Source organism: Poecilia mexicana, unplaced genomic scaffold (genome assembly GCF_051168715.1).
Source record: "Poecilia mexicana isolate PSO_F unplaced genomic scaffold, ASM5116871v1 scaffold_14, whole genome shotgun sequence".
In the NCBI taxonomy this organism is placed as follows: Eukaryota; Metazoa; Chordata; class Actinopteri; order Cyprinodontiformes; family Poeciliidae; genus Poecilia; species Poecilia mexicana.
This window is the reverse complement of record NW_028263383.1, coordinates 23,071,013-23,097,817: the sequence shown is the minus strand read 5'-3', so window position 1 is coordinate 23,097,817 and position 26,805 is coordinate 23,071,013. Positions and strand designations below refer to the sequence as shown.

The following is a 26,805-nucleotide window of genomic DNA, read 5'->3' as shown; positions in this document are numbered from 1 at the left end:
AAGTTTGATTTTTTCTTTGTTGATGTCTGCCAAGCAACTACTGGCTTCTTCTGTCTTCTGGTCTAGTTCAGTCTTTGTGATGTTTATTCTCTCTCTTTCTTCTTGAATATCTTGTTTTTCTTGTTGCAGTATTGCGCGCTGTGCCTGAATATCGGACATCATGACTTCCAAAGCCTCTTTTTCTTTGTCTACTTTGTCCGCCACTCCTTCCAGATTCTGTGTCTCCCGTTTCAGTTCTTCCTTCATTTTGTTTAGATCTTTTTTATCCCTGTCAACCATTTGTTTCCACTGATGTGCCATCAATTCTCTCTGATTCCTCATGGAAGAAATGATGGATGTTAGATTGATCTTTTCTCTTTCAACTACCTCTTTGTAAGGAGTCAGTGTTTTCATCTGGCCACCAATAGCTGAAACATTTTTCTCCAGTGAAATACATAATAACTGTGCATCTTTATGACCTTTGTGTAATCTTCTCATTTTAACGTTGGCCAAGTCACACACTTTGTCTTTTACTCCTTGAACTGATATTCTTAGGTTTTCTGTTGACTTCATTACATCCGAGAGTTTATCTTGTCTCATTTTGCATCCTGACAATTCTCTTTCCAGGCGCTTCTTCTCACTTGACAGTTTTTCTCTGTCTTTTTCAATGTTCTTCTTCATGGAAATCATTTGTTCTATGCCTTCATGGAGATTGTTCATGAAATATTTAGCCTTTTCCTTCATGCTGTTAGAATTCCTCATCAAAACTTCCAGCTCTTGTCTTTTCTTCTGTAATTTTTTCCTACAGAGTTCCAGATTTTGTGTTTGTGTGAGAATTCCGGGGCCTTTTCCTTCTTGTTCTTGTGGTTTTGAACTGATTGCATTCATGAGAACCTTCAGTTTATCGCCTTCTGTTTTCAGACGGTGGTTAAGATCTTTGAGTTTAGATTTCTCTTTGTTGATTCCATCAAAGAGATTCTTGGTTTCTCCCACCTTCTCGTGCAGTTCCACCATTGTGCTTTCCAACTCTTGCTTTTGTTGTTGAATATCTTGTTTGTCTTGTTGTAATATTTCACTTTGTTTCTGGATGTCATTCCTAATCATCTCTAAGACCAGTTCATCTTTCAACATCTTTTGTTTCTCTAGTTCCAGATCCTGCTTTTCTTTTTTCAGGGTTGCTTCAAGAGAAGTAACTTTTTCCTTTTCCACGTTCATTGTTTGTTTCCAACGGTTTTCCATATCTTCTCTTTGTTTTAGTGTATCACAAAGGAGACTATTCAGAATTCCCTTTTCTCTTTCAAACACCTCTTTATAACCAGCCACATTTTCCTTCTGTTCAATAAGACTAAGAAGCTTCTGTCCCAAACCAACAGAGAGCTTTTCTACACCTGCAATCCTTTCTTGTAGCTGGACCATTTTCACTTTGATGTTTTTACTTAGTTTCTCTCTTATGTGTTGGATATGTTCTTGTTGACGTTCTGTTGTTTTACTTCTATCCAAGTCACTGTCCTCTCTTGGTGTCAACCCAGGCCTCTCTCTCTCAAGTTCTATATTCTGGATTGAAAGAATTTCTTCCTCTGACTTGTGGAACCTTATATAATCCACTTGTTGCTTTTCCCTTTTGGTTGTGATCATTGCAGCTTTAATCCACTCTCTCATCTTATTAACAGTTGACATCAAAAGTTGCATTTCTTCCTTTTCTTTCTGTAGTTGAACCCTTTTAGACTGCAGTTCCTGTGTCTGTGTTTGGAACAGTTGATCTTTCCTTTCTCTGCCTTGTTGTTTTAGGGCAATCATGCTCACGATGTCTTGAAGTCTTTCATGATTTCTTTGAACTGAAACCGACAAATGTGTAAGTTTGATTTTCTCTTTGTTGATGTCTGCCAAGCAACTACTGGCTTCTTCTGTCTTCTGGTCTAGTTCAGTCTTTGTGATGTTTATTCTCTCTCTTTCTTCTTGAATATCTTGTTTTTCTTGTTGCAGTATTGCGCGCTGTGCCTGAATATCGGACATCATGACTTCCAAAGCCTCTTTTTCTTTGTCTACTTTGTCCGCCACTCCTTCCAGATTCTGTGTCTCCCGTTTCAGTTCTTCCTTCATTTTGTTTAGATCTTTTTTATCCCTGTCAACCATTTGTTTCCACTGATGTGCCATCAATTCTCTCTGATTCCTCATGGAAGAAATGATGGATGTTAGATTGATCTTTTCTCTTTCAACTACCTCTTTGTAAGGAGTCAGTGTTTTCATCTGGCCACCAATAGCTGAAACATTTTTCTCCAGTGAAATACATAATAACTGTGCATCTTTATGACCTTTGTGTAATCTTCTCATTTTAACGTTGGCCAAGTCACACACTTTGTCTTTTACTCCTTGAACTGATATTCTTAGGTTTTCTGTTGACTTCATTACATCCGAGAGTTTATCTTGTCTCATTTTGCATCCTGACAATTCTCTTTCCAGGCGCTTCTTCTCACTTGACAGTTTTTCTCTGTCTTTTTCAATGTTCTTCTTCATGGAAATCATTTGTTCTATGCCTTCATGGAGATTGTTCATGAAATATTTAGCCTTTTCCTTCATGCTGTTAGAATTCTTCATCAAAACTTCCAGCTCTTGTCTTTTCTTCTGTAATATTTTCCTACAGAGTTCCAGATTTTGTGTTTGTGTGAGAATTTCGGGGCCTTTTCCTTCTTGTTCTTGTGGTTTTGAACTGATTGCATTCATGAGAACCTTCAGTTTATCGCCTTCTGTTTTCAGACGGTGGTTAAGATCTTTGAGTTTAGATTTCTCTTTGTTGATTCCATCAAAGAGATTCTTGGTTTCTTCCACCTTCTCGTGCAGTTCCACCATTGTGCTTTCCAACTCTTGCTTTTGTTGTTGAATATCTTGTTTGTCTTGTTGTAATATTTCACTTTGTTTCTGGATGTCATTCCTAATCATCTCTAAGACCAGTTCATCTTTCAACATCTTTTGTTTCTCCAGTTCCAGATCCTGCTTTTCTTTTTTCAGGGTTGCTTCAAGAGAAGTAACTTTTTCCTTTTCCACGTTCATTGTTTGTTTCCAACGGTTTTCCATATCTTCTCTTTGTTTTAGTGTATCACAAAGGAGACTATTCAGAATTCCCTTTTCTCTTTCAAACACCTCTTTATAACCAGCCACATTTTCCTTCTGTTCAATAAGACTAAGAAGCTTCTGTCCCAAACCAACAGAGAGCTTTTCTACACCTGCAATCCTTTCTTGTAGCTGGACCATTTTCACTTTGAAGTTTTTACTTAGTTTCTCTCTTATGTGTTGGATCTGTTCTTGTTGACGTTCTGTTGTTTTACTTCTATCCAAGTCACTGTACTCTCTTGGTGTCAACCCAGGCCTCTCTCTCTCAAGTTCTATATTCTGGATTGAAAGAATTTCTTCCTCTGACTTGTGGAACCTTATATAATCCACTTGTTGCTTTTCCCTTTTGGTTGTGATCATTGCAGCTTTAATCCACTCTCTCATCTTATTAACAGTTGACATCAAAAGTTGCATTTCTTCCTTTTCTTTCTGTAGTTGAACCCTTTTAGACTGCAGTTCCTGTGTCTGTGTTTGGAACAGTTGATCTTTCCTTTCTCTGCCTTGTTGTTTTAGGGCAATCATGCTCACGATGTCTTGAAGTCTTTCATGATTTCTTTGAACTGAAACCGACAAATGTGTAAGTTTGATTTTTTCTTTGTTGATGTCTGCCAAGCAACTACTGGCTTCTTCTGTCTTCTGGTCTAGTTCAGTCTTTGTGATGTTTATTCTCTCTCTTTCTTCTTGAATATCTTGTTTTTCTTGTTGCAGTATTGCGCGCTGTGCCTGAATATCGGACATCATGACTTCCAAAGCCTCTTTTTCTTTGTCTACTTTGTCCGCCACTCCTTCCAGATTCTGTGTCTCCCGTTTCAGTTCTTCCTTCATTTTGTTTAGATCTTTTTTATCCCTGTCAACCATTTGTTTCCACTGATGTGCCATCAATTCTCTCTGATTCCTCATGGAAGAAATGATGGATGTTAGATTGATCTTTTCTCTTTCAACTACCTCTTTGTAAGGAGTCAGTGTTTTCATCTGGCCACCAATAGCTGAAACATTTTTCTCCAGTGAAATACATAATAACTGTGCATCTTTATGACCTTTGTGTAATCTTCTCATTTTAACGTTGGCCAAGTCACACACTTTGTCTTTTACTCCTTGAACTGATATTCTTAGGTTTTCTGTTGACTTCATTACATCCGAGAGTTTATCTTGTCTCATTTTGCATCCTGACAATTCTCTTTCCAGGCGCTTCTTCTCACTTGACAGTTTTTCTCTGTCTTTTTCAATGTTCTTCTTCATGGAAATCATTTGTTCTATGCCTTCATGGAGATTGTTCATGAAATATTTAGCCTTTTCCTTCATGCTGTTAGAATTCCTCATCAAAACTTCCAGCTCTTGTCTTTTCTTCTGTAATTTTTTCCTACAGAGTTCCAGATTTTGTGTTTGTGTGAGAATTCCGGGGCCTTTTCCTTCTTGTTCTTGTGGTTTTGAACTGATTGCATTCATGAGAACCTTCAGTTTATCGCCTTCTGTTTTCAGACGGTGGTTAAGATCTTTGAGTTTAGATTTCTCTTTGTTGATTCCATCAAAGAGATTCTTGGTTTCTCCCACCTTCTCGTGCAGTTCCACCATTGTGCTTTCCAACTCTTGCTTTTGTTGTTGAATATCTTGTTTGTCTTGTTGTAATATTTGACTTTGTTTCTGGATGTCATTCCTAATCATCTCTAAGACCAGTTCATCTTTCAACATCTTTTGTTTCTCTAGTTCCAGATCCTGCTTTTCTTTTTTCAGGGTTGCTTCAAGAGAAGTAACTTTTTCCTTTTCCACGTTCATTGTTTGTTTCCAACGGTTTTCCATATCTTCTCTTTGTTTTAGTGTATCACAAAGGAGACTATTCAGAATTCCCTTTTCTCTTTCAAACACCTCTTTATAACCAGCCACATTTTCCTTCTGTTCAATAAGACTAAGAAGCTTCTGTCCCAAACCAACAGAGAGCTTTTCTACACCTGCAATCCTTTCTTGTAGCTGGACCATTTTCACTTTGATGTTTTTACTTAGTTTCTCTCTTATGTGTTGGATCTGTTCTTGTTGACGTTCTGTTGTTTTACTTCTATCCAAGTCACTGTACTCTCTTGGTGTCAACCCAGGCCTCTCTCTCTCAAGTTCTATATTCTGGATTGAAAGAATTTCTTCCTCTGACTTGTGGAACCTTATATAATCCACTTGTTGCTTTTCCCTTTTGGTTGTGATCATTGCAGCTTTAATCCACTCTCTCATCTTATTAACAGTTGACATCAAAAGTTGCATTTCTTCCTTTTCTTTCTGTAGTTGAACCCTTTTAGACTGCAGTTCCTGTGTCTGTGTTTGGAACAGTTGATCTTTCCTTTCTCTGCCTTGTTGTTTTAGGGCAATCATGCTCACGATGTCTTGAAGTCTTTCATGATTTCTTTGAACTGAAACCGACAAATGTGTAAGTTTGATTTTTTCTTTGTTGATGTCTGCCAAGCAACTACTGGCTTCTTCTGTCTTCTGGTCTAGTTCAGTCTTTGTGATGTTTATTCTCTCTCTTTCTTCTTGAATATCTTGTTTTTCTTGTTGCAGTATTGCGCGCTGTGCCTGAATATCGGACATCATGACTTCCAAAGCCTCTTTTTCTTTGTCTACTTTGTCCGCCACTCCTTCCAGATTCTGTGTCTCCCGTTTCAGTTCTTCCTTCATTTTGTTTAGATCTTTTTTATCCCTGTCAACCATTTGTTTCCACTGATGTGCCATCAATTCTCTCTGATTCCTCATGGAAGAAATGATGGATGTTAGATTGATCTTTTCTCTTTCAACTACCTCTTTGTAAGGAGTCAGTGTTTTCATCTGGCCACCAATAGCTGAAACATTTTTCTCCAGTGAAATACATAATAACTGTGCATCTTTATGACCTTTGTGTAATCTTCTCATTTTAACGTTGGCCAAGTCACACACTTTGTCTTTTACTCCTTGAACTGATATTCTTAGGTTTTCTGTTGACTTCATTACATCCGAGAGTTTATCTTGTCTCATTTTGCATCCTGACAATTCTCTTTCCAGGCGCTTCTTCTCACTTGACAGTTTTTCTCTGTCTTTTTCAATGTTCTTCTTCATGGAAATCATTTGTTCTATGCCTTCATGGAGATTGTTCATGAAATATTTAGCCTTTTCCTTCATGCTGTTAGAATTCCTCATCAAAACTTCCAGCTCTTGTCTTTTCTTCTGTAATTTTTTCCTACAGAGTTCCAGATTTTGTGTTTGTGTGAGAATTCCGGGGCCTTTTCCTTCTTGTTCTTGTGGTTTTGAACTGATTGCATTCATGAGAACCTTCAGTTTATCGCCTTCTGTTTTCAGACGGTGGTTAAGATCTTTGAGTTTAGATTTCTCTTTGTTGATTCCATCAAAGAGATTCTTGGTTTCTCCCACCTTCTCGTGCAGTTCCACCATTGTGCTTTCCAACTCTTGCTTTTGTTGTTGAATATCTTGTTTGTCTTGTTGTAATATTTCACTTTGTTTCTGGATGTCATTCCTAATCATCTCTAAGACCAGTTCATCTTTCAACATCTTTTGTTTCTCTAGTTCCAGATCCTGCTTTTCTTTTTTCAGGGTTGCTTCAAGAGAAGTAACTTTTTCCTTTTCCACGTTCATTGTTTGTTTCCAACGGTTTTCCATATCTTCTCTTTGTTTTAGTGTATCACAAAGGAGACTATTCAGAATTCCCTTTTCTCTTTCAAACACCTCTTTATAACCAGCCACATTTTCCTTCTGTTCAATAAGACTAAGAAGCTTCTGTCCCAAACCAACAGAGAGCTTTTCTACACCTGCAATCCTTTCTTGTAGCTGGACCATTTTCACTTTGATGTTTTTACTTAGTTTCTCTCTTATGTGTTGGATCTGTTCTTGTTGACGTTCTGTTGTTTTACTTCTATCCAAGTCACTGTCCTCTCTTGGTGTCAACCCAGGCCTCTCTCTCTCAAGTTCTATATTCTGGATTGAAAGAATTTCTTCCTCTGACTTGTGGAACCTTATATAATCCACTTGTTGCTTTTCCCTTTTGGTTGTGATCATTGCAGCTTTAATCCACTCTCTCATCTTATTAACAGTTGACATCAAAAGTTGCATTTCTTCCTTTTCTTTCTGTAGTTGAACCCTTTTAGACTGCAGTTCCTGTGTCTGTGTTTGGAACAGTTGATCTTTCCTTTCTCTGCCTTGTTGTTTTAGGGCAATCATGCTCACGATGTCTTGAAGTCTTTCATGATTTCTTTGAACTGAAACCGACAAATGTGTAAGTTTGATTTTTTCTTTGTTGATGTCTGCCAAGCAACTACTGGCTTCTTCTGTCTTCTGGTCTAGTTCAGTCTTTGTGATGTTTATTCTCTCTCTTTCTTCTTGAATATCTTGTTTTTCTTGTTGCAGTATTGCGCGCTGTGCCTGAATATCGGACATCATGACTTCCAAAGCCTCTTTTTCTTTGTCTACTTTGTCCGCCACTCCTTCCAGATTCTGTGTCTCCCGTTTCAGTTCTTCCTTCATTTTGTTTAGATCTTTTTTATCCCTGTCAACCATTTGTTTCCACTGATGTGCCATCAATTCTCTCTGATTCCTCATGGAAGAAATGATGGATGTTAGATTGATCTTTTCTCTTTCAACTACCTCTTTGTAAGGAGTCAGTGTTTTCATCTGGCCACCAATAGCTGAAACATTTTTCTCCAGTGAAATACATAATAACTGTGCATCTTTATGACCTTTGTGTAATCTTCTCATTTTAACGTTGGCCAAGTCACACACTTTGTCTTTTACTCCTTGAACTGATATTCTTAGGTTTTCTGTTGACTTCATTACATCCGAGAGTTTATCTTGTCTCATTTTGCATCCTGACAATTCTCTTTCCAGGCGCTTCTTCTCACTTGACAGTTTTTCTCTGTCTTTTTCAATGTTCTTCTTCATGGAAATCATTTGTTCTATGCCTTCATGGAGATTGTTCATGAAATATTTAGCCTTTTCCTTCATGCTGTTAGAATTCCTCATCAAAACTTCCAGCTCTTGTCTTTTCTTCTGTAATTTTTTCCTACAGAGTTCCAGATTTTGTGTTTGTGTGAGAATTCCGGGGCCTTTTCCTTCTTGTTCTTGTGGTTTTGAACTGATTGCATTCATGAGAACCTTCAGTTTATCGCCTTCTGTTTTCAGACGGTGGTTAAGATCTTTGAGTTTAGATTTCTCTTTGTTGATTCCATCAAAGAGATTCTTGGTTTCTCCCACCTTCTCGTGCAGTTCCACCATTGTGCTTTCCAACTCTTGCTTTTGTTGTTGAATATCTTGTTTGTCTTGTTGTAATATTTCACTTTGTTTCTGGATGTCATTCCTAATCATCTCTAAGACCAGTTCATCTTTCAACATCTTTTGTTTCTCTAGTTCCAGATCCTGCTTTTCTTTTTTCAGGGTTGCTTCAAGAGAAGTAACTTTTTCCTTTTCCACGTTCATTGTTTGTTTCCAACGGTTTTCCATATCTTCTCTTTGTTTTAGTGTATCACAAAGGAGACTATTCAGAATTCCCTTTTCTCTTTCAAACACCTCTTTATAACCAGCCACATTTTCCTTCTGTTCAATAAGACTAAGAAGCTTCTGTCCCAAACCAACAGAGAGCTTTTCTACACCTGCAATCCTTTCTTGTAGCTGGACCATTTTCACTTTGATGTTTTTACTTAGTTTCTCTCTTATGTGTTGGATATGTTCTTGTTGACGTTCTGTTGTTTTACTTCTATCCAAGTCACTGTCCTCTCTTGGTGTCAACCCAGGCCTCTCTCTCTCAAGTTCTATATTCTGGATTGAAAGAATTTCTTCCTCTGACTTGTGGAACCTTATATAATCCACTTGTTGCTTTTCCCTTTTGGTTGTGATCATTGCAGCTTTAATCCACTCTCTCATCTTATTAACAGTTGACATCAAAAGTTGCATTTCTTCCTTTTCTTTCTGTAGTTGAACCCTTTTAGACTGCAGTTCCTGTGTCTGTGTTTGGAACAGTTGATCTTTCCTTTCTCTGCCTTGTTGTTTTAGGGCAATCATGCTCACGATGTCTTGAAGTCTTTCATGATTTCTTTGAACTGAAACCGACAAATGTGTAAGTTTGATTTTTTCTTTGTTGATGTCTGCCAAGCAACTACTGGCTTCTTCTGTCTTCTGGTCTAGTTCAGTCTTTGTGATGTTTATTCTCTCTCTTTCTTCTTGAATATCTTGTTTTTCTTGTTGCAGTATTGCGCGCTGTGCCTGAATATCGGACATCATGACTTCCAAAGCCTCTTTTTCTTTGTCTACTTTGTCCGCCACTCCTTCCAGATTCTGTGTCTCCCGTTTCAGTTCTTCCTTCATTTTGTTTAGATCTTTTTTATCCCTGTCAACCATTTGTTTCCACTGATGTGCCATCAATTCTCTCTGATTCCTCATGGAAGAAATGATGGATGTTAGATTGATCTTTTCTCTTTCAACTACCTCTTTGTAAGGAGTCAGTGTTTTCATCTGGCCACCAATAGCTGAAACATTTTTCTCCAGTGAAATACATAATAACTGTGCATCTTTATGACCTTTGTGTAATCTTCTCATTTTAACGTTGGCCAAGTCACACACTTTGTCTTTTACTCCTTGAACTGATATTCTTAGGTTTTCTGTTGACTTCATTACATCCGAGAGTTTATCTTGTCTCATTTTGCATCCTGACAATTCTCTTTCCAGGCGCTTCTTCTCACTTGACAGTTTTTCTCTGTCTTTTTCAATGTTCTTCTTCATGGAAATCATTTGTTCTATGCCTTCATGGAGATTGTTCATGAAATATTTAGCCTTTTCCTTCATGCTGTTAGAATTCCTCATCAAAACTTCCAGCTCTTGTCTTTTCTTCTGTAATTTTTTCCTACAGAGTTCCAGATTTTGTGTTTGTGTGAGAATTCCGGGGCCTTTTCCTTCTTGTTCTTGTGGTTTTGAACTGATTGCATTCATGAGAACCTTCAGTTTATCGCCTTCTGTTTTCAGACGGTGGTTAAGATCTTTGAGTTTAGATTTCTCTTTGTTGATTCCATCAAAGAGATTCTTGGTTTCTTCCACCTTCTCGTGCAGTTCCACCATTGTGCTTTCCAACTCTTGCTTTTGTTGTTGAATATCTTGTTTGTCTTGTTGTAATATTTCACTTTGTTTCTGGATGTCATTCCTAATCATCTCTAAGACCAGTTCATCTTTCAACATCTTTTGTTTCTCTAGTTCCAGATCCTGCTTTTCTTTTTTCAGGGTTGCTTCAAGAGAAGTAACTTTTTCCTTTTCCACGTTCATTGTTTGTTTCCAACGGTTTTCCATATCTTCTCTTTGTTTTAGTGTATCACAAAGGAGACTATTCAGAATTCCCTTTTCTCTTTCAAACACCTCTTTATAACCAGCCACATTTTCCTTCTGTTCAATAAGACTAAGAAGCTTCTGTCCCAAACCAACAGAGAGCTTTTCTACACCTGCAATCCTTTCTTGTAGCTGGACCATTTTCACTTTGATGTTTTTACTTAGTTTCTCTCTTATGTGTTGGATATGTTCTTGTTGACGTTCTGTTGTTTTACTTCTATCCAAGTCACTGTCCTCTCTTGGTGTCAACCCAGGCCTCTCTCTCTCAAGTTCTATATTCTGGATTGAAAGAATTTCTTCCTCTGACTTGTGGAACCTTATATAATCCACTTGTTGCTTTTCCCTTTTGGTTGTGATCATTGCAGCTTTAATCCACTCTCTCATCTTATTAACAGTTGACATCAAAAGTTGCATTTCTTCCTTTTCTTTCTGTAGTTGAACCCTTTTAGACTGCAGTTCCTGTGTCTGTGTTTGGAACAGTTGATCTTTCCTTTCTCTGCCTTGTTGTTTTAGGGCAATCATGCTCACGATGTCTTGAAGTCTTTCATGATTTCTTTGAACTGAAACCGACAAATGTGTAAGTTTGATTTTTTCTTTGTTGATGTCTGCCAAGCAACTACTGGCTTCTTCTGTCTTCTGGTCTAGTTCAGTCTTTGTGATGTTTATTCTCTCTCTTTCTTCTTGAATATCTTGTTTTTCTTGTTGCAGTATTGCGCGCTGTGCCTGAATATCGGACATCATGACTTCCAAAGCCTCTTTTTCTTTGTCTACTTTGTCCGCCACTCCTTCCAGATTCTGTGTCTCCCGTTTCAGTTCTTCCTTCATTTTGTTTAGATCTTTTTTATCCCTGTCAACCATTTGTTTCCACTGATGTGCCATCAATTCTCTCTGATTCCTCATGGAAGAAATGATGGATGTTAGATTGATCTTTTCTCTTTCAACTACCTCTTTGTAAGGAGTCAGTGTTTTCATCTGGCCACCAATAGCTGAAACATTTTTCTCCAGTGAAATACATAATAACTGTGCATCTTTATGACCTTTGTGTAATCTTCTCATTTTAACGTTGGCCAAGTCACACACTTTGTCTTTTACTCCTTGAACTGATATTCTTAGGTTTTCTGTTGACTTCATTACATCCGAGAGTTTATCTTGTCTCATTTTGCATCCTGACAATTCTCTTTCCAGGCGCTTCTTCTCACTTGACAGTTTTTCTCTGTCTTTTTCAATGTTCTTCTTCATGGAAATCATTTGTTCTATGCCTTCATGGAGATTGTTCATGAAATATTTAGCCTTTTCCTTCATGCTGTTAGAATTCCTCATCAAAACTTCCAGCTCTTGTCTTTTCTTCTGTAATTTTTTCCTACAGAGTTCCAGATTTTGTGTTTGTGTGAGAATTCCGGGGCCTTTTCCTTCTTGTTCTTGTGGTTTTGAACTGATTGCATTCATGAGAACCTTCAGTTTATCGCCTTCTGTTTTCAGACGGTGGTTAAGATCTTTGAGTTTAGATTTCTCTTTGTTGATTCCATCAAAGAGATTCTTGGTTTCTTCCACCTTCTCGTGCAGTTCCACCATTGTGCTTTCCAACTCTTGCTTTTGTTGTTGAATATCTTGTTTGTCTTGTTGTAATATTTCACTTTGTTTCTGGATGTCATTCCTAATCATCTCTAAGACCAGTTCATCTTTCAACATCTTTTGTTTCTCTAGTTCCAGATCCTGCTTTTCTTTTTTCAGGGTTGCTTCAAGAGAAGTAACTTTTTCCTTTTCCACGTTCATTGTTTGTTTCCAACGGTTTTCCATATCTTCTCTTTGTTTTAGTGTATCACAAAGGAGACTATTCAGAATTCCCTTTTCTCTTTCAAACACCTCTTTATAACCAGCCACATTTTCCTTCTGTTCAATAAGACTAAGAAGCTTCTGTCCCAAACCAACAGAGAGCTTTTCTACACCTGCAATCCTTTCTTGTAGCTGGACCATTTTCACTTTGATGTTTTTACTTAGTTTCTCTCTTATGTGTTGGATCTGTTCTTGTTGACGTTCTGTTGTTTTACTTCTATCCAAGTCACTGTCCTCTCTTGGTGTCAACCCAGGCCTCTCTCTCTCAAGTTCTATATTCTGGATTGAAAGAATTTCTTCCTCTGACTTGTGGAACCTTATATAATCCACTTGTTGCTTTTCCCTTTTGGTTGTGATCATTGCAGCTTTAATCCACTCTCTCATCTTATTAACAGTTGACATCAAAAGTTGCATTTCTTCCTTTTCTTTCTGTAGTTGAACCCTTTTAGACTGCAGTTCCTGTGTCTGTGTTTGGAACAGTTGATCTTTCCTTTCTCTGCCTTGTTGTTTTAGGGCAATCATGCTCACGATGTCTTGAAGTCTTTCATGATTTCTTTGAACTGAAACCGACAAATGTGTAAGTTTGATTTTTTCTTTGTTGATGTCTGCCAAGCAACTACTGGCTTCTTCTGTCTTCTGGTCTAGTTCAGTCTTTGTGATGTTTATTCTCTCTCTTTCTTCTTGAATATCTTGTTTTTCTTGTTGCAGTATTGCGCGCTGTGCCTGAATATCGGACATCATGACTTCCAAAGCCTCTTTTTCTTTGTCTACTTTGTCCGCCACTCCTTCCAGATTCTGTGTCTCCCGTTTCAGTTCTTCCTTCATTTTGTTTAGATCTTTTTTATCCCTGTCAACCATTTGTTTCCACTGATGTGCCATCAATTCTCTCTGATTCCTCATGGAAGAAATGATGGATGTTAGATTGATCTTTTCTCTTTCAACTACCTCTTTGTAAGGAGTCAGTGTTTTCATCTGGCCACCAATAGCTGAAACATTTTTCTCCAGTGAAATACATAATAACTGTGCATCTTTATGACCTTTGTGTAATCTTCTCATTTTAACGTTGGCCAAGTCACACACTTTGTCTTTTACTCCTTGAACTGATATTCTTAGGTTTTCTGTTGACTTCATTACATCCGAGAGTTTATCTTGTCTCATTTTGCATCCTGACAATTCTCTTTCCAGGCGCTTCTTCTCACTTGACAGTTTTTCTCTGTCTTTTTCAATGTTCTTCTTCATGGAAATCATTTGTTCTATGCCTTCATGGAGATTGTTCATGAAATATTTAGCCTTTTCCTTCATGCTGTTAGAATTCCTCATCAAAACTTCCAGCTCTTGTCTTTTCTTCTGTAATTTTTTCCTACAGAGTTCCAGATTTTGTGTTTGTGTGAGAATTCCGGGGCCTTTTCCTTCTTGTTCTTGTGGTTTTGAACTGATTGCATTCATGAGAACCTTCAGTTTATCGCCTTCTGTTTTCAGACGGTGGTTAAGATCTTTGAGTTTAGATTTCTCTTTGTTGATTCCATCAAAGAGATTCTTGGTTTCTCCCACCTTCTCGTGCAGTTCCACCATTGTGCTTTCCAACTCTTGCTTTTGTTGTTGAATATCTTGTTTGTCTTGTTGTAATATTTCACTTTGTTTCTGGATGTCATTCCTAATCATCTCTAAGACCAGTTCATCTTTCAACATCTTTTGTTTCTCTAGTTCCAGATCCTGCTTTTCTTTTTTCAGGGTTGCTTCAAGAGAAGTAACTTTTTCCTTTTCCACGTTCATTGTTTGTTTCCAACGGTTTTCCATATCTTCTCTTTGTTTTAGTGTATCACAAAGGAGACTATTCAGAATTCCCTTTTCTCTTTCAAACACCTCTTTATAACCAGCCACATTTTCCTTCTGTTCAATAAGACTAAGAAGCTTCTGTCCCAAACCAACAGAGAGCTTTTCTACACCTGCAATCCTTTCTTGTAGCTGGACCATTTTCACTTTGATGTTTTTACTTAGTTTCTCTCTTATGTGTTGGATATGTTCTTGTTGACGTTCTGTTGTTTTACTTCTATCCAAGTCACTGTCCTCTCTTGGTGTCAACCCAGGCCTCTCTCTCTCAAGTTCTATATTCTGGATTGAAAGAATTTCTTCCTCTGACTTGTGGAACCTTATATAATCCACTTGTTGCTTTTCCCTTTTGGTTGTGATCATTGCAGCTTTAATCCACTCTCTCATCTTATTAACAGTTGACATCAAAAGTTGCATTTCTTCCTTTTCTTTCTGTAGTTGAACCCTTTTAGACTGCAGTTCCTGTGTCTGTGTTTGGAACAGTTGATCTTTCCTTTCTCTGCCTTGTTGTTTTAGGGCAATCATGCTCACGATGTCTTGAAGTCTTTCATGATTTCTTTGAACTGAAACCGACAAATGTGTAAGTTTGATTTTTTCTTTGTTGATGTCTGCCAAGCAACTACTGGCTTCTTCTGTCTTCTGGTCTAGTTCAGTCTTTGTGATGTTTATTCTCTCTCTTTCTTCTTGAATATCTTGTTTTTCTTGTTGCAGTATTGCGCGCTGTGCCTGAATATCGGACATCATGACTTCCAAAGCCTCTTTTTCTTTGTCTACTTTGTCCGCCACTCCTTCCAGATTCTGTGTCTCCCGTTTCAGTTCTTCCTTCATTTTGTTTAGATCTTTTTTATCCCTGTCAACCATTTGTTTCCACTGATGTGCCATCAATTCTCTCTGATTCCTCATGGAAGAAATGATGGATGTTAGATTGATCTTTTCTCTTTCAACTACCTCTTTGTAAGGAGTCAGTGTTTTCATCTGGCCACCAATAGCTGAAACATTTTTCTCCAGTGAAATACATAATAACTGTGCATCTTTATGACCTTTGTGTAATCTTCTCATTTTAACGTTGGCCAAGTCACACACTTTGTCTTTTACTCCTTGAACTGATATTCTTAGGTTTTCTGTTGACTTCATTACATCCGAGAGTTTATCTTGTCTCATTTTGCATCCTGACAATTCTCTTTCCAGGCGCTTCTTCTCACTTGACAGTTTTTCTCTGTCTTTTTCAATGTTCTTCTTCATGGAAATCATTTGTTCTATGCCTTCATGGAGATTGTTCATGAAATATTTAGCCTTTTCCTTCATGCTGTTAGAATTCCTCATCAAAACTTCCAGCTCTTGTCTTTTCTTCTGTAATTTTTTCCTACAGAGTTCCAGATTTTGTGTTTGTGTGAGAATTCCGGGGCCTTTTCCTTCTTGTTCTTGTGGTTTTGAACTGATTGCATTCATGAGAACCTTCAGTTTATCGCCTTCTGTTTTCAGACGGTGGTTAAGATCTTTGAGTTTAGATTTCTCTTTGTTGATTCCATCAAAGAGATTCTTGGTTTCTTCCACCTTCTCGTGCAGTTCCACCATTGTGCTTTCCAACTCTTGCTTTTGTTGTTGAATATCTTGTTTGTCTTGTTGTAATATTTCACTTTGTTTCTGGATGTCATTCCTAATCATCTCTAAGACCAGTTCATCTTTCAACATCTTTTGTTTCTCTAGTTCCAGATCCTGCTTTTCTTTTTTCAGGGTTGCTTCAAGAGAAGTAACTTTTTCCTTTTCCACGTTCATTGTTTGTTTCCAACGGTTTTCCATATCTTCTCTTTGTTTTAGTGTATCACAAAGGAGACTATTCAGAATTCCCTTTTCTCTTTCAAACACCTCTTTATAACCAGCCACATTTTCCTTCTGTTCAATAAGACTAAGAAGCTTCTGTCCCAAACCAACAGAGAGCTTTTCTACACCTGCAATCCTTTCTTGTAGCTGGACCATTTTCACTTTGATGTTTTTACTTAGTTTCTCTCTTATGTGTTGGATATGTTCTTGTTGACGTTCTGTTGTTTTACTTCTATCCAAGTCACTGTCCTCTCTTGGTGTCAACCCAGGCCTCTCTCTCTCAAGTTCTATATTCTGGATTGAAAGAATTTCTTCCTCTGACTTGTGGAACCTTATATAATCCACTTGTTGCTTTTCCCTTTTGGTTGTGATCATTGCAGCTTTAATCCACTCTCTCATCTTATTAACAGTTGACATCAAAAGTTGCATTTCTTCCTTTTCTTTCTGTAGTTGAACCCTTTTAGACTGCAGTTCCTGTGTCTGTGTTTGGAACAGTTGATCTTTCCTTTCTCTGCCTTGTTGTTTTAGGGCAATCATGCTCACGATGTCTTGAAGTCTTTCATGATTTCTTTGAACTGAAACCGACAAATGTGTAAGTTTGATTTTTTCTTTGTTGATGTCTGCCAAGCAACTACTGGCTTCTTCTGTCTTCTGGTCTAGTTCAGTCTTTGTGATGTTTATTCTCTCTCTTTCTTCTTGAATATCTTGTTTTTCTTGTTGCAGTATTGCGCGCTGTGCCTGAATATCGGACATCATGACTTCCAAAGCCTCTTTTTCTTTGTCTACTTTGTCCGCCACTCCTTCCAGATTCTGTGTCTCCCGTTTCAGTTCTTCCTTCATTTTGTTTAGATCTTTTTTATCCCTGTCAACCATTTGTTTCCACTGATGTGCCATCAATTCTCTCTGATTCCTCATGGAAGAAATGATGGATGTTAGATTGATCTTTTCTCTTTCAACTACCTCTTTGTAAGGAGTCAGTGTTTTCATCTGGCCACCAATAGCTGAAACATTTTTCTCCAGTGAAATACATAATAACTGTGCATCTTTATGACCTTTGTGTAATCTTCTCATTTTAACGTTGGCCAAGTCACACACTTTGTCTTTTACTCCTTGAACTGATATTCTTAGGTTTTCTGTTGACTTCATTACATCCGAGAGTTTATCTTGTCTCATTTTGCATCCTGACAATTCTCTTTCCAGGCGCTTCTTCTCACTTGACAGTTTTTCTCTGTCTTTTTCAATGTTCTTCTTCATGGAAATCATTTGTTCTATGCCTTCATGGAGATTGTTCATGAAATATTTAGCCTTTTCCTTCATGCTGTTAGAATTCCTCATCAAAACTTCCAGCTCTTGTCTTTTCTTCTGTAATTTTTTCCTACAGAGTTCCAGATTTTGTGTTTGTGTGAGAATTCCGGGGCCTTTTCCTTCTTGTTCTTGTGGTTTTGAACTGATTGCATTCATGAGAACCTTCAGTTTATCGCCTTCTGTTTTCAGACGGTGGTTAAGATCTTTGAGTTTAGATTTCTCTTTGTTGATTCCATCAAAGAGATTCTTGGTTTCTTCCACCTTCTCGTGCAGTTCCACCATTGTGCTTTCCAACTCTTGCTTTTGTTGTTGAATATCTTGTTTGTCTTGTTGTAATATTTCACTTTGTTTCTGGATGTCATTCCTAATCATCTCTAAGACCAGTTCATCTTTCAACATCTTTTGTTTCTCTAGTTCCAGATCCTGCTTTTCTTTTTTCAGGGTTGCTTCAAGAGAAGTAACTTTTTCCTTTTCCACGTTCATTGTTTGTTTCCAACGGTTTTCCATATCTTCTCTTTGTTTTAGTGTATCACAAAGGAGACTATTCAGAATTCCCTTTTCTCTTTCAAACACCTCTTTATAACCAGCCACATTTTCCTTCTGTTCAATAAGACTAAGAAGCTTCTGTCCCAAACCAACAGAGAGCTTTTCTACACCTGCAATCCTTTCTTGTAGCTGGACCATTTTCACTTTGATGTTTTTACTTAGTTTCTCTCTTATGTGTTGGATCTGTTCTTGTTGACGTTCTGTTGTTTTACTTCTATCCAAGTCACTGTACTCTCTTGGTGTCAACCCAGGCCTCTCTCTCTCAAGTTCTATATTCTGGATTGAAAGAATTTCTTCCTCTGACTTGTGGAACCTTATATAATCCACTTGTTGCTTTTCCCTTTTGGTTGTGATCATTGCAGCTTTAATCCACTCTCTCATCTTATTAACAGTTGACATCAAAAGTTGCATTTCTTCCTTTTCTTTCTGTAGTTGAACCCTTTTAGACTGCAGTTCCTGTGTCTGTGTTTGGAACAGTTGATCTTTCCTTTCTCTGCCTTGTTGTTTTAGGGCAATCATGCTCACGATGTCTTGAAGTCTTTCATGATTTCTTTGAACTGAAACCGACAAATGTGTAAGTTTGATTTTTTCTTTGTTGATGTCTGCCAAGCAACTACTGGCTTCTTCTGTCTTCTGGTCTAGTTCAGTCTTTGTGATGTTTATTCTCTCTCTTTCTTCTTGAATATCTTGTTTTTCTTGTTGCAGTATTGCGCGCTGTGCCTGAATATCGGACATCATGACTTCCAAAGCCTCTTTTTCTTTGTCTACTTTGTCCGCCACTCCTTCCAGATTCTGTGTCTCCCGTTTCAGTTCTTCCTTCATTTTGTTTAGATCTTTTTTATCCCTGTCAACCATTTGTTTCCACTGATGTGCCATCAATTCTCTCTGATTCCTCATGGAAGAAATGATGGATGTTAGATTGATCTTTTCTCTTTCAACTACCTCTTTGTAAGGAGTCAGTGTTTTCATCTGGCCACCAATAGCTGAAACATTTTTCTCCAGTGAAATACATAATAACTGTGCATCTTTATGACCTTTGTGTAATCTTCTCATTTTAACGTTGGCCAAGTCACACACTTTGTCTTTTACTCCTTGAACTGATATTCTTAGGTTTTCTGTTGACTTCATTACATCCGAGAGTTTATCTTGTCTCATTTTGCATCCTGACAATTCTCTTTCCAGGCGCTTCTTCTCACTTGACAGTTTTTCTCTGTCTTTTTCAATGTTCTTCTTCATGGAAATCATTTGTTCTATGCCTTCATGGAGATTGTTCATGAAATATTTAGCCTTTTCCTTCATGCTGTTAGAATTCCTCATCAAAACTTCCAGCTCTTGTCTTTTCTTCTGTAATTTTTTCCTACAGAGTTCCAGATTTTGTGTTTGTGTGAGAATTCCGGGGCCTTTTCCTTCTTGTTCTTGTGGTTTTGAACTGATTGCATTCATGAGAACCTTCAGTTTATCGCCTTCTGTTTTCAGACGGTGGTTAAGATCTTTGAGTTTAGATTTCTCTTTGTTGATTCCATCAAAGAGATTCTTGGTTTCTTCCACCTTCTCGTGCAGTTCCACCATTGTGCTTTCCAACTCTTGCTTTTGTTGTTGAATATCTTGTTTGTCTTGTTGTAATATTTCACTTTGTTTCTGGATGTCATTCCTAATCATCTCTAAGACCAGTTCATCTTTCAACATCTTTTGTTTCTCTAGTTCCAGATCCTGCTTTTCTTTTTTCAGGGTTGCTTCAAGAGAAGTAACTTTTTCCTTTTCCACGTTCATTGTTTGTTTCCAACGGTTTTCCATATCTTCTCTTTGTTTTAGTGTATCACAAAGGAGACTATTCAGAATTCCCTTTTCTCTTTCAAACACCTCTTTATAACCAGCCACATTTTCCTTCTGTTCAATAAGACTAAGAAGCTTCTGTCCCAAACCAACAGAGAGCTTTTCTACACCTGCAATCCTTTCTTGTAGCTGGACCATTTTCACTTTGATGTTTTTACTTAGTTTCTCTCTTATGTGTTGGATATGTTCTTGTTGACGTTCTGTTGTTTTACTTCTATCCAAGTCACTGTACTCTCTTGGTGTCAACCCAGGCCTCTCTCTCTCAAGTTCTATATTCTGGATTGAAAGAATTTCTTCCTCTGACTTGTGGAACCTTATATAATCCACTTGTTGCTTTTCCCTTTTGGTTGTGATCATTGCAGCTTTAATCCACTCTCTCATCTTATTAACAGTTGACATCAAAAGTTGCATTTCTTCCTTTTCTTTCTGTAGTTGAACCCTTTTAGACTGCAGTTCCTGTGTCTGTGTTTGGAACAGTTGATCTTTCCTTTCTCTGCCTTGTTGTTTTAGGGCAATCATGCTCACGATGTCTTGAAGTCTTTCATGATTTCTTTGAACTGAAACCGACAAATGTGTAAGTTTGATTTTTTCTTTGTTGATGTCTGCCAAGCAACTACTGGCTTCTTCTGTCTTCTGGTCTAGTTCAGTCTTTGTGATGTTTATTCTCTCTCTTTCTTCTTGAATATCTTGTTTTTCTTGTTGCAGTATTGCGCGCTGTGCCTGAATATCGGACATCATGACTTCCAAAGCCTCTTTTTCTTTGTCTACTTTGTCCGCCACTCCTTCCAGATTCTGTGTCTCCCGTTTCAGTTCTTCCTTCATTTTGTTTAGATCTTTTTTATCCCTGTCAACCATTTGTTTCCACTGATGTGCCATCAATTCTCTCTGATTCCTCATGGAAGAAATGATGGATGTTAGATTGATCTTTTCTCTTTCAACTACCTCTTTGTAAGGAGTCAGTGTTTTCATCTGGCCACCAATAGCTGAAACATTTTTCTCCAGTGAAATACATAATAACTGTGCATCTTTATGACCTTTGTGTAATCTTCTCATTTTAACGTTGGCCAAGTCACACACTTTGTCTTTTACTCCTTGAACTGATATTCTTAGGTTTTCTGTTGACTTCATTACATCCGAGAGTTTATCTTGTCTCATTTTGCATCCTGACAATTCTCTTTCCAGGCGCTTCTTCTCACTTGACAGTTTTTCTCTGTCTTTTTCAATGTTCTTCTTCATGGAAATCATTTGTTCTATGCCTTCATGGAGATTGTTCATGAAATATTTAGCCTTTTCCTTCATGCTGTTAGAATTCCTCATCAAAACTTCCAGCTCTTGTCTTTTCTTCTGTAATTTTTTCCTACAGAGTTCCAGATTTTGTGTTTGTGTGAGAATTCCGGGGCCTTTTCCTTCTTGTTCTTGTGGTTTTGAACTGATTGCATTCATGAGAACCTTCAGTTTATCGCCTTCTGTTTTCAGACGGTGGTTAAGATCTTTGAGTTTAGATTTCTCTTTGTTGATTCCATCAAAGAGATTCTTGGTTTCTCCCACCTTCTCGTGCAGTTCCACCATTGTGCTTTCCAACTCTTGCTTTTGTTGTTGAATATCTTGTTTGTCTTGTTGTAATATTTCACTTTGTTTCTGGATGTCATTCCTAATCATCTCTAAGACCAGTTCATCTTTCAACATCTTTTGTTTCTCTAGTTCCAGATCCTGCTTTTCTTTTTTCAGGGTTGCTTCAAGAGAAGTAACTTTTTCCTTTTCCACGTTCATTGTTTGTTTCCAACGGTTTTCCATATCTTCTCTTTGTTTTAGTGTATCACAAAGGAGACTATTCAGAATTCCCTTTTCTCTTTCAAACACCTCTTTATAACCAGCCACATTTTCCTTCTGTTCAATAAGACTAAGAAGCTTCTGTCCCAAACCAACAGAGAGCTTTTCTACACCTGCAATCCTTTCTTGTAGCTGGACCATTTTCACTTTGATGTTTTTACTTAGTTTCTCTCTTATGTGTTGGATCTGTTCTTGTTGACGTTCTGTTGTTTTACTTCTATCCAAGTCACTGTCCTCTCTTGGTGTCAACCCAGGCCTCTCTCTCTCAAGTTCTATATTCTGGATTGAAAGAATTTCTTCCTCTGACTTGTGGAACCTTATATAATCCACTTGTTGCTTTTCCCTTTTGGTTGTGATCATTGCAGCTTTAATCCACTCTCTCATCTTATTAACAGTTGACATCAAAAGTTGCATTTCTTCCTTTTCTTTCTGTAGTTGAACCCTTTTAGACTGCAGTTCCTGTGTCTGTGTTTGGAACAGTTGATCTTTCCTTTCTCTGCCTTGTTGTTTTAGGGCAATCATGCTCACGATGTCTTGAAGTCTTTCATGATTTCTTTGAACTGAAACCGACAAATGTGTAAGTTTGATTTTTTCTTTGTTGATGTCTGCCAAGCAACTACTGGCTTCTTCTGTCTTCTGGTCTAGTTCAGTCTTTGTGATGTTTATTCTCTCTCTTTCTTCTTGAATATCTTGTTTTTCTTGTTGCAGTATTGCGCGCTGTGCCTGAATATCGGACATCATGACTTCCAAAGCCTCTTTTTCTTTGTCTACTTTGTCCGCCACTCCTTCCAGATTCTGTGTCTCCCGTTTCAGTTCTTCCTTCATTTTGTTTAGATCTTTTTTATCCCTGTCAACCATTTGTTTCCACTGATGTGCCATCAATTCTCTCTGATTCCTCATGGAAGAAATGATGGATGTTAGATTGATCTTTTCTCTTTCAACTACCTCTTTGTAAGGAGTCAGTGTTTTCATCTGGCCACCAATAGCTGAAACATTTTTCTCCAGTGAAATACATAATAACTGTGCATCTTTATGACCTTTGTGTAATCTTCTCATTTTAACGTTGGCCAAGTCACACACTTTGTCTTTTACTCCTTGAACTGATATTCTTAGGTTTTCTGTTGACTTCATTACATCCGAGAGTTTATCTTGTCTCATTTTGCATCCTGACAATTCTCTTTCCAGGCGCTTCTTCTCACTTGACAGTTTTTCTCTGTCTTTTTCAATGTTCTTCTTCATGGAAATCATTTGTTCTATGCCTTCATGGAGATTGTTCATGAAATATTTAGCCTTTTCCTTCATGCTGTTAGAATTCCTCATCAAAACTTCCAGCTCTTGTCTTTTCTTCTGTAATTTTTTCCTACAGAGTTCCAGATTTTGTGTTTGTGTGAGAATTCCGGGGCCTTTTCCTTCTTGTTCTTGTGGTTTTGAACTGATTGCATTCATGAGAACCTTCAGTTTATCGCCTTCTGTTTTCAGACGGTGGTTAAGATCTTTGAGTTTAGATTTCTCTTTGTTGATTCCATCAAAGAGATTCTTGGTTTCTCCCACCTTCTCGTGCAGTTCCACCATTGTGCTTTCCAACTCTTGCTTTTGTTGTTGAATATCTTGTTTGTCTTGTTGTAATATTTCACTTTGTTTCTGGATGTCATTCCTAATCATCTCTAAGACCAGTTCATCTTTCAACATCTTTTGTTTCTCTAGTTCCAGATCCTGCTTTTCTTTTTTCAGGGTTGCTTCAAGAGAAGTAACTTTTTCCTTTTCCACGTTCATTGTTTGTTTCCAACGGTTTTCCATATCTTCTCTTTGTTTTAGTGTATCACAAAGGAGACTATTCAGAATTCCCTTTTCTCTTTCAAACACCTCTTTATAACCAGCCACATTTTCCTTCTGTTCAATAAGACTAAGAAGCTTCTGTCCCAAACCAACAGAGAGCTTTTCTACACCTGCAATCCTTTCTTGTAGCTGGACCATTTTCACTTTGATGTTTTTACTTAGTTTCTCTCTTATGTGTTGGATATGTTCTTGTTGACGTTCTGTTGTTTTACTTCTATCCAAGTCACTGTCCTCTCTTGGTGTCAACCCAGGCCTCTCTCTCTCAAGTTCTATATTCTGGATTGAAAGAATTTCTTCCTCTGACTTGTGGAACCTTATATAATCCACTTGTTGCTTTTCCCTTTTGGTTGTGATCATTGCAGCTTTAATCCACTCTCTCATCTTATTAACAGTTGACATCAAAAGTTGCATTTCTTCCTTTTCTTTCTGTAGTTGAACCCTTTTAGACTGCAGTTCCTGTGTCTGTGTTTGGAACAGTTGATCTTTCCTTTCTCTGCCTTGTTGTTTTAGGGCAATCATGCTCACGATGTCTTGAAGTCTTTCATGATTTCTTTGAACTGAAACCGACAAATGTGTAAGTTTGATTTTCTCTTTGTTGATGTCTGCCAAGCAACTACTGGCTTCTTCTGTCTTCTGGTCTAGTTCAGTCTTTGTGATGTTTATTCTCTCTCTTTCTTCTTGAATATCTTGTTTTTCTTGTTGCAGTATTGCGCGCTGTGCCTGAATATCGAGTTTGATTTTCTCTTTGTTGGTCTCTTCCAATGAGCTGTTGGGTTCTTCTATTTCTTGGTTTATTTCAGTCTTTGGTTTTTCCATCTTGTCTTTCCCTGTTGCAGTGAGCTGGTTTTCATGTCGTAATGTCCTTTCTTTCATGTTTTTTATAATATCTATCAGGTTCACCAATTTCACGTTATTGTCTTCTAATTGCCTACCCATGTTGGATAGAGATTTATGAGTTGATTGAATTTTATATAACTCTATTCCTTTTTTTATGTTTTTCAAAGTTATCTTTTTCATCAGTACTTGAAGAGTTTCCATTTGTGTTTTCACATGCTTTTCCAGATTGTCAATTGTTTTCTTTTTATCAATTTCTCCAAATGGGTCTTTTGCATCCATTCTTTTTTTCTGTCTCTGTTGTTTTGTTTCATCAGTCACCATTTCAGTCATTAATGCTTTTCGCTTTTTTGCTTTTTGTTTAGTTGTCAACGATTTGATCCTAAACTCTTGGTTATGCGTGTCCTTCCTGAGTTTCCTTGTTTCATCCACATCCCATTGTTTGGTCATTTTATAAATTCCTTTCAAGGATTTGATTCTGGCTATGTTTTCTTTTACTGTGTTGTTCTCAGTTGTTAATGCTGTGGTTTCATCTCTTTTTTTGTCTAAATCAACATTTTGATGCTTGAGAATTTGACATATTTCACTCTTCACTGTTTCTAAATAGCCATAGATCTTTACTCCGAGGTCTCGAATATTATTGATGGTATCTCTAAGTCCTGGTGATTTGGGTACTGTTTCATATTGGGTTTTTGTGATTCTCCACCCATTCCTTTCCAAATCCTTTGGTTCATTTTCAGTCAAAACACAGACAACTGTCCTCTGGTCTTGTGCTTTTTGGTTGTCATGGAACATTGCTGCATTTGGTTGTCTCAATTTTAATTTCAACATCTCTAATTCATCCTTCTCTCTTCTGATTTTCTCCAGTTTTTGGTCTAGTTCTCTTCTCCTTTTTTGTACTTCTCTCTTGAATGACATCTTTGCTTCTTTTATTTCATTCATCATTTTTTCATTCTTTTCTGCTTCTCTCACCATTTGTTTTAAAATGGCCTTATTTCCTTTGCTTTTGATTTCCAGCTCAGCATTCAGTACCTCCATTTCTCCTATTTCTCTAGTCCATTTAATCATGTCCTGCCCTTCAGTCATATGCTGTTTTTGTCTTTCATTTGTTTCACCTAAGAAAGCCTTTTTATTATGTTCAATTTTCATTTGTGACAGTTTTCCATTCTGTCCCTCAGCTCCAGTATCTTGTGCAAACATATCACTTACTTTTCTTAATATCTCTTGTATCACTGTCTCACTTAGTTCTAGGTTTTTTTCCTCGCTATTACATTTTCTATAAATTAGTTGCTCTATTATCAGTTTTATTTCCTCAATCAGTCTTTCTTGATGTGGTGTGAGCACTAAGAATTCTTCAAATGTTTCGTCAGCTTGTGTTGTTTTTTTACCTGTGAATGATTTGTCTCTTTCCAGTTTCTCAGATCTCTTTATGTTTTCTCTTTCAAATAGAGATTCTCTTTCGTTTTCATGTCCAAGTTCAGTCTTTAGTTTTTCAGTTAAAGCTTTATGCTGAGATGTTAAAAGGTAGATTTTGTTCCAGCATTGTTTTGAAGCTTCAATCTTCTTGTTTAAATCTTCAATTATTCTTACTTTAGTAACACTCTTATTCATATTATACATTATTACTTTGCTGCTCTCCTTGGCCTTTCCAGCTATTTTTTCAATGTCATTTTGACATTTTAGAATCTTTTCCAACTGCCTCTGAGTCCCTTCAGATTTTCTTTGTATTTTTGTTTTTAGCATTTCTAATTCATCCCTCTCTCGTAAGATATTCTCCAATTTATGATCCAGTTCTCTTCTCTTTTTCTTCATTGCACTTTTCTGAATGCATGTATCTACATTGAGATTCAGTTTTTTCTGCCCCACTTCAGTTTCCAAAAGCTTCTGAAACTGTCTCAGATCTTGCAGTAGTCCCTTGATTTCATTATCAACAAGGTCTTTGGTCTCATTACCTGTTCTAACTTGGCACCCAATTTCTGGTTTGATCAATTTCATGATTTGCTGTGTTTGATATATCTCAGTCCTGAGTCTTTGTAAATCTGTGAGTCGAAGATACTTTCCATCAGAACATACCTCTGTCTCTTTAGCAAGTGCTTGGGGATCTTCTTTCCACTTTTCCAGTGACTTCATGTCAAGTTTTTTCTCAACAATAATAGTTTTTGTCTGATTTTCCAGGTCAGTCTGCATTATTTGTTTCCTAAAAACATTAGTTTTCTCCATCAGGTAATCCCTCTGCTGTACTTCCTGCAGCAGTTTACTTTCTACAGTCCCCATTTCCCTGATTATAACTTCAGCGTCTGTCTTCTGACACTGTATTTCATCTAATTCTGTGACAATACTTCTCATCTTTTGAGTTTTATCTTGCAATTTTCTAATGTTGGTTTTTATTTGCACCCTTAAGACTTCCTCTTGCTCATTTAGCTCATTTATCTGCTTTTCCAATGCCTGCATTTCTTGCGGAAATGATTCTCCCTCATTAATATGTTTGAAAAATTTCTCATGGATTTCTGTCTTTTCTTCAATTACATAACCTTCTGATATTCTAATATTCTCCAAAGGATTTTTTTCTGCACCTGAATTGTTTTGTTTGTCAGTGAGAATTTCTGATCTTACTTCTCTCTGGGTGCCTTCAAGTTTTTCTTTCAGAAGTCCTGAAGTAACTGGGGGCTGTGTCAATTTCCATTTGTTGACCTGGTACTTTATGCATGCCAGCTTGTC

The 26,805-nt window shown here is 37.4% G+C and overlaps 1 protein-coding gene across 3 annotated transcripts in view; it reads right to left on the bottom strand.

Annotated features, from left to right (window-relative positions):
- The window catches only part of LOC106910587 (uncharacterized), a 47,541-nt gene that overhangs the window by 10,620 nt on the left and 10,116 nt on the right, over positions 1 to 26,805 (bottom strand). For all 3 annotated transcript variants that reach the window (XM_088012364.1, XM_088012365.1, XM_088012366.1), the window contains one exon: positions 1 to 26,805. This exon is cut by the window's left edge and continues 10,620 nt beyond it. In XM_088012364.1, the coding sequence (XP_087868490.1) occupies positions 1 to 26,805 (26,805 nt within the window).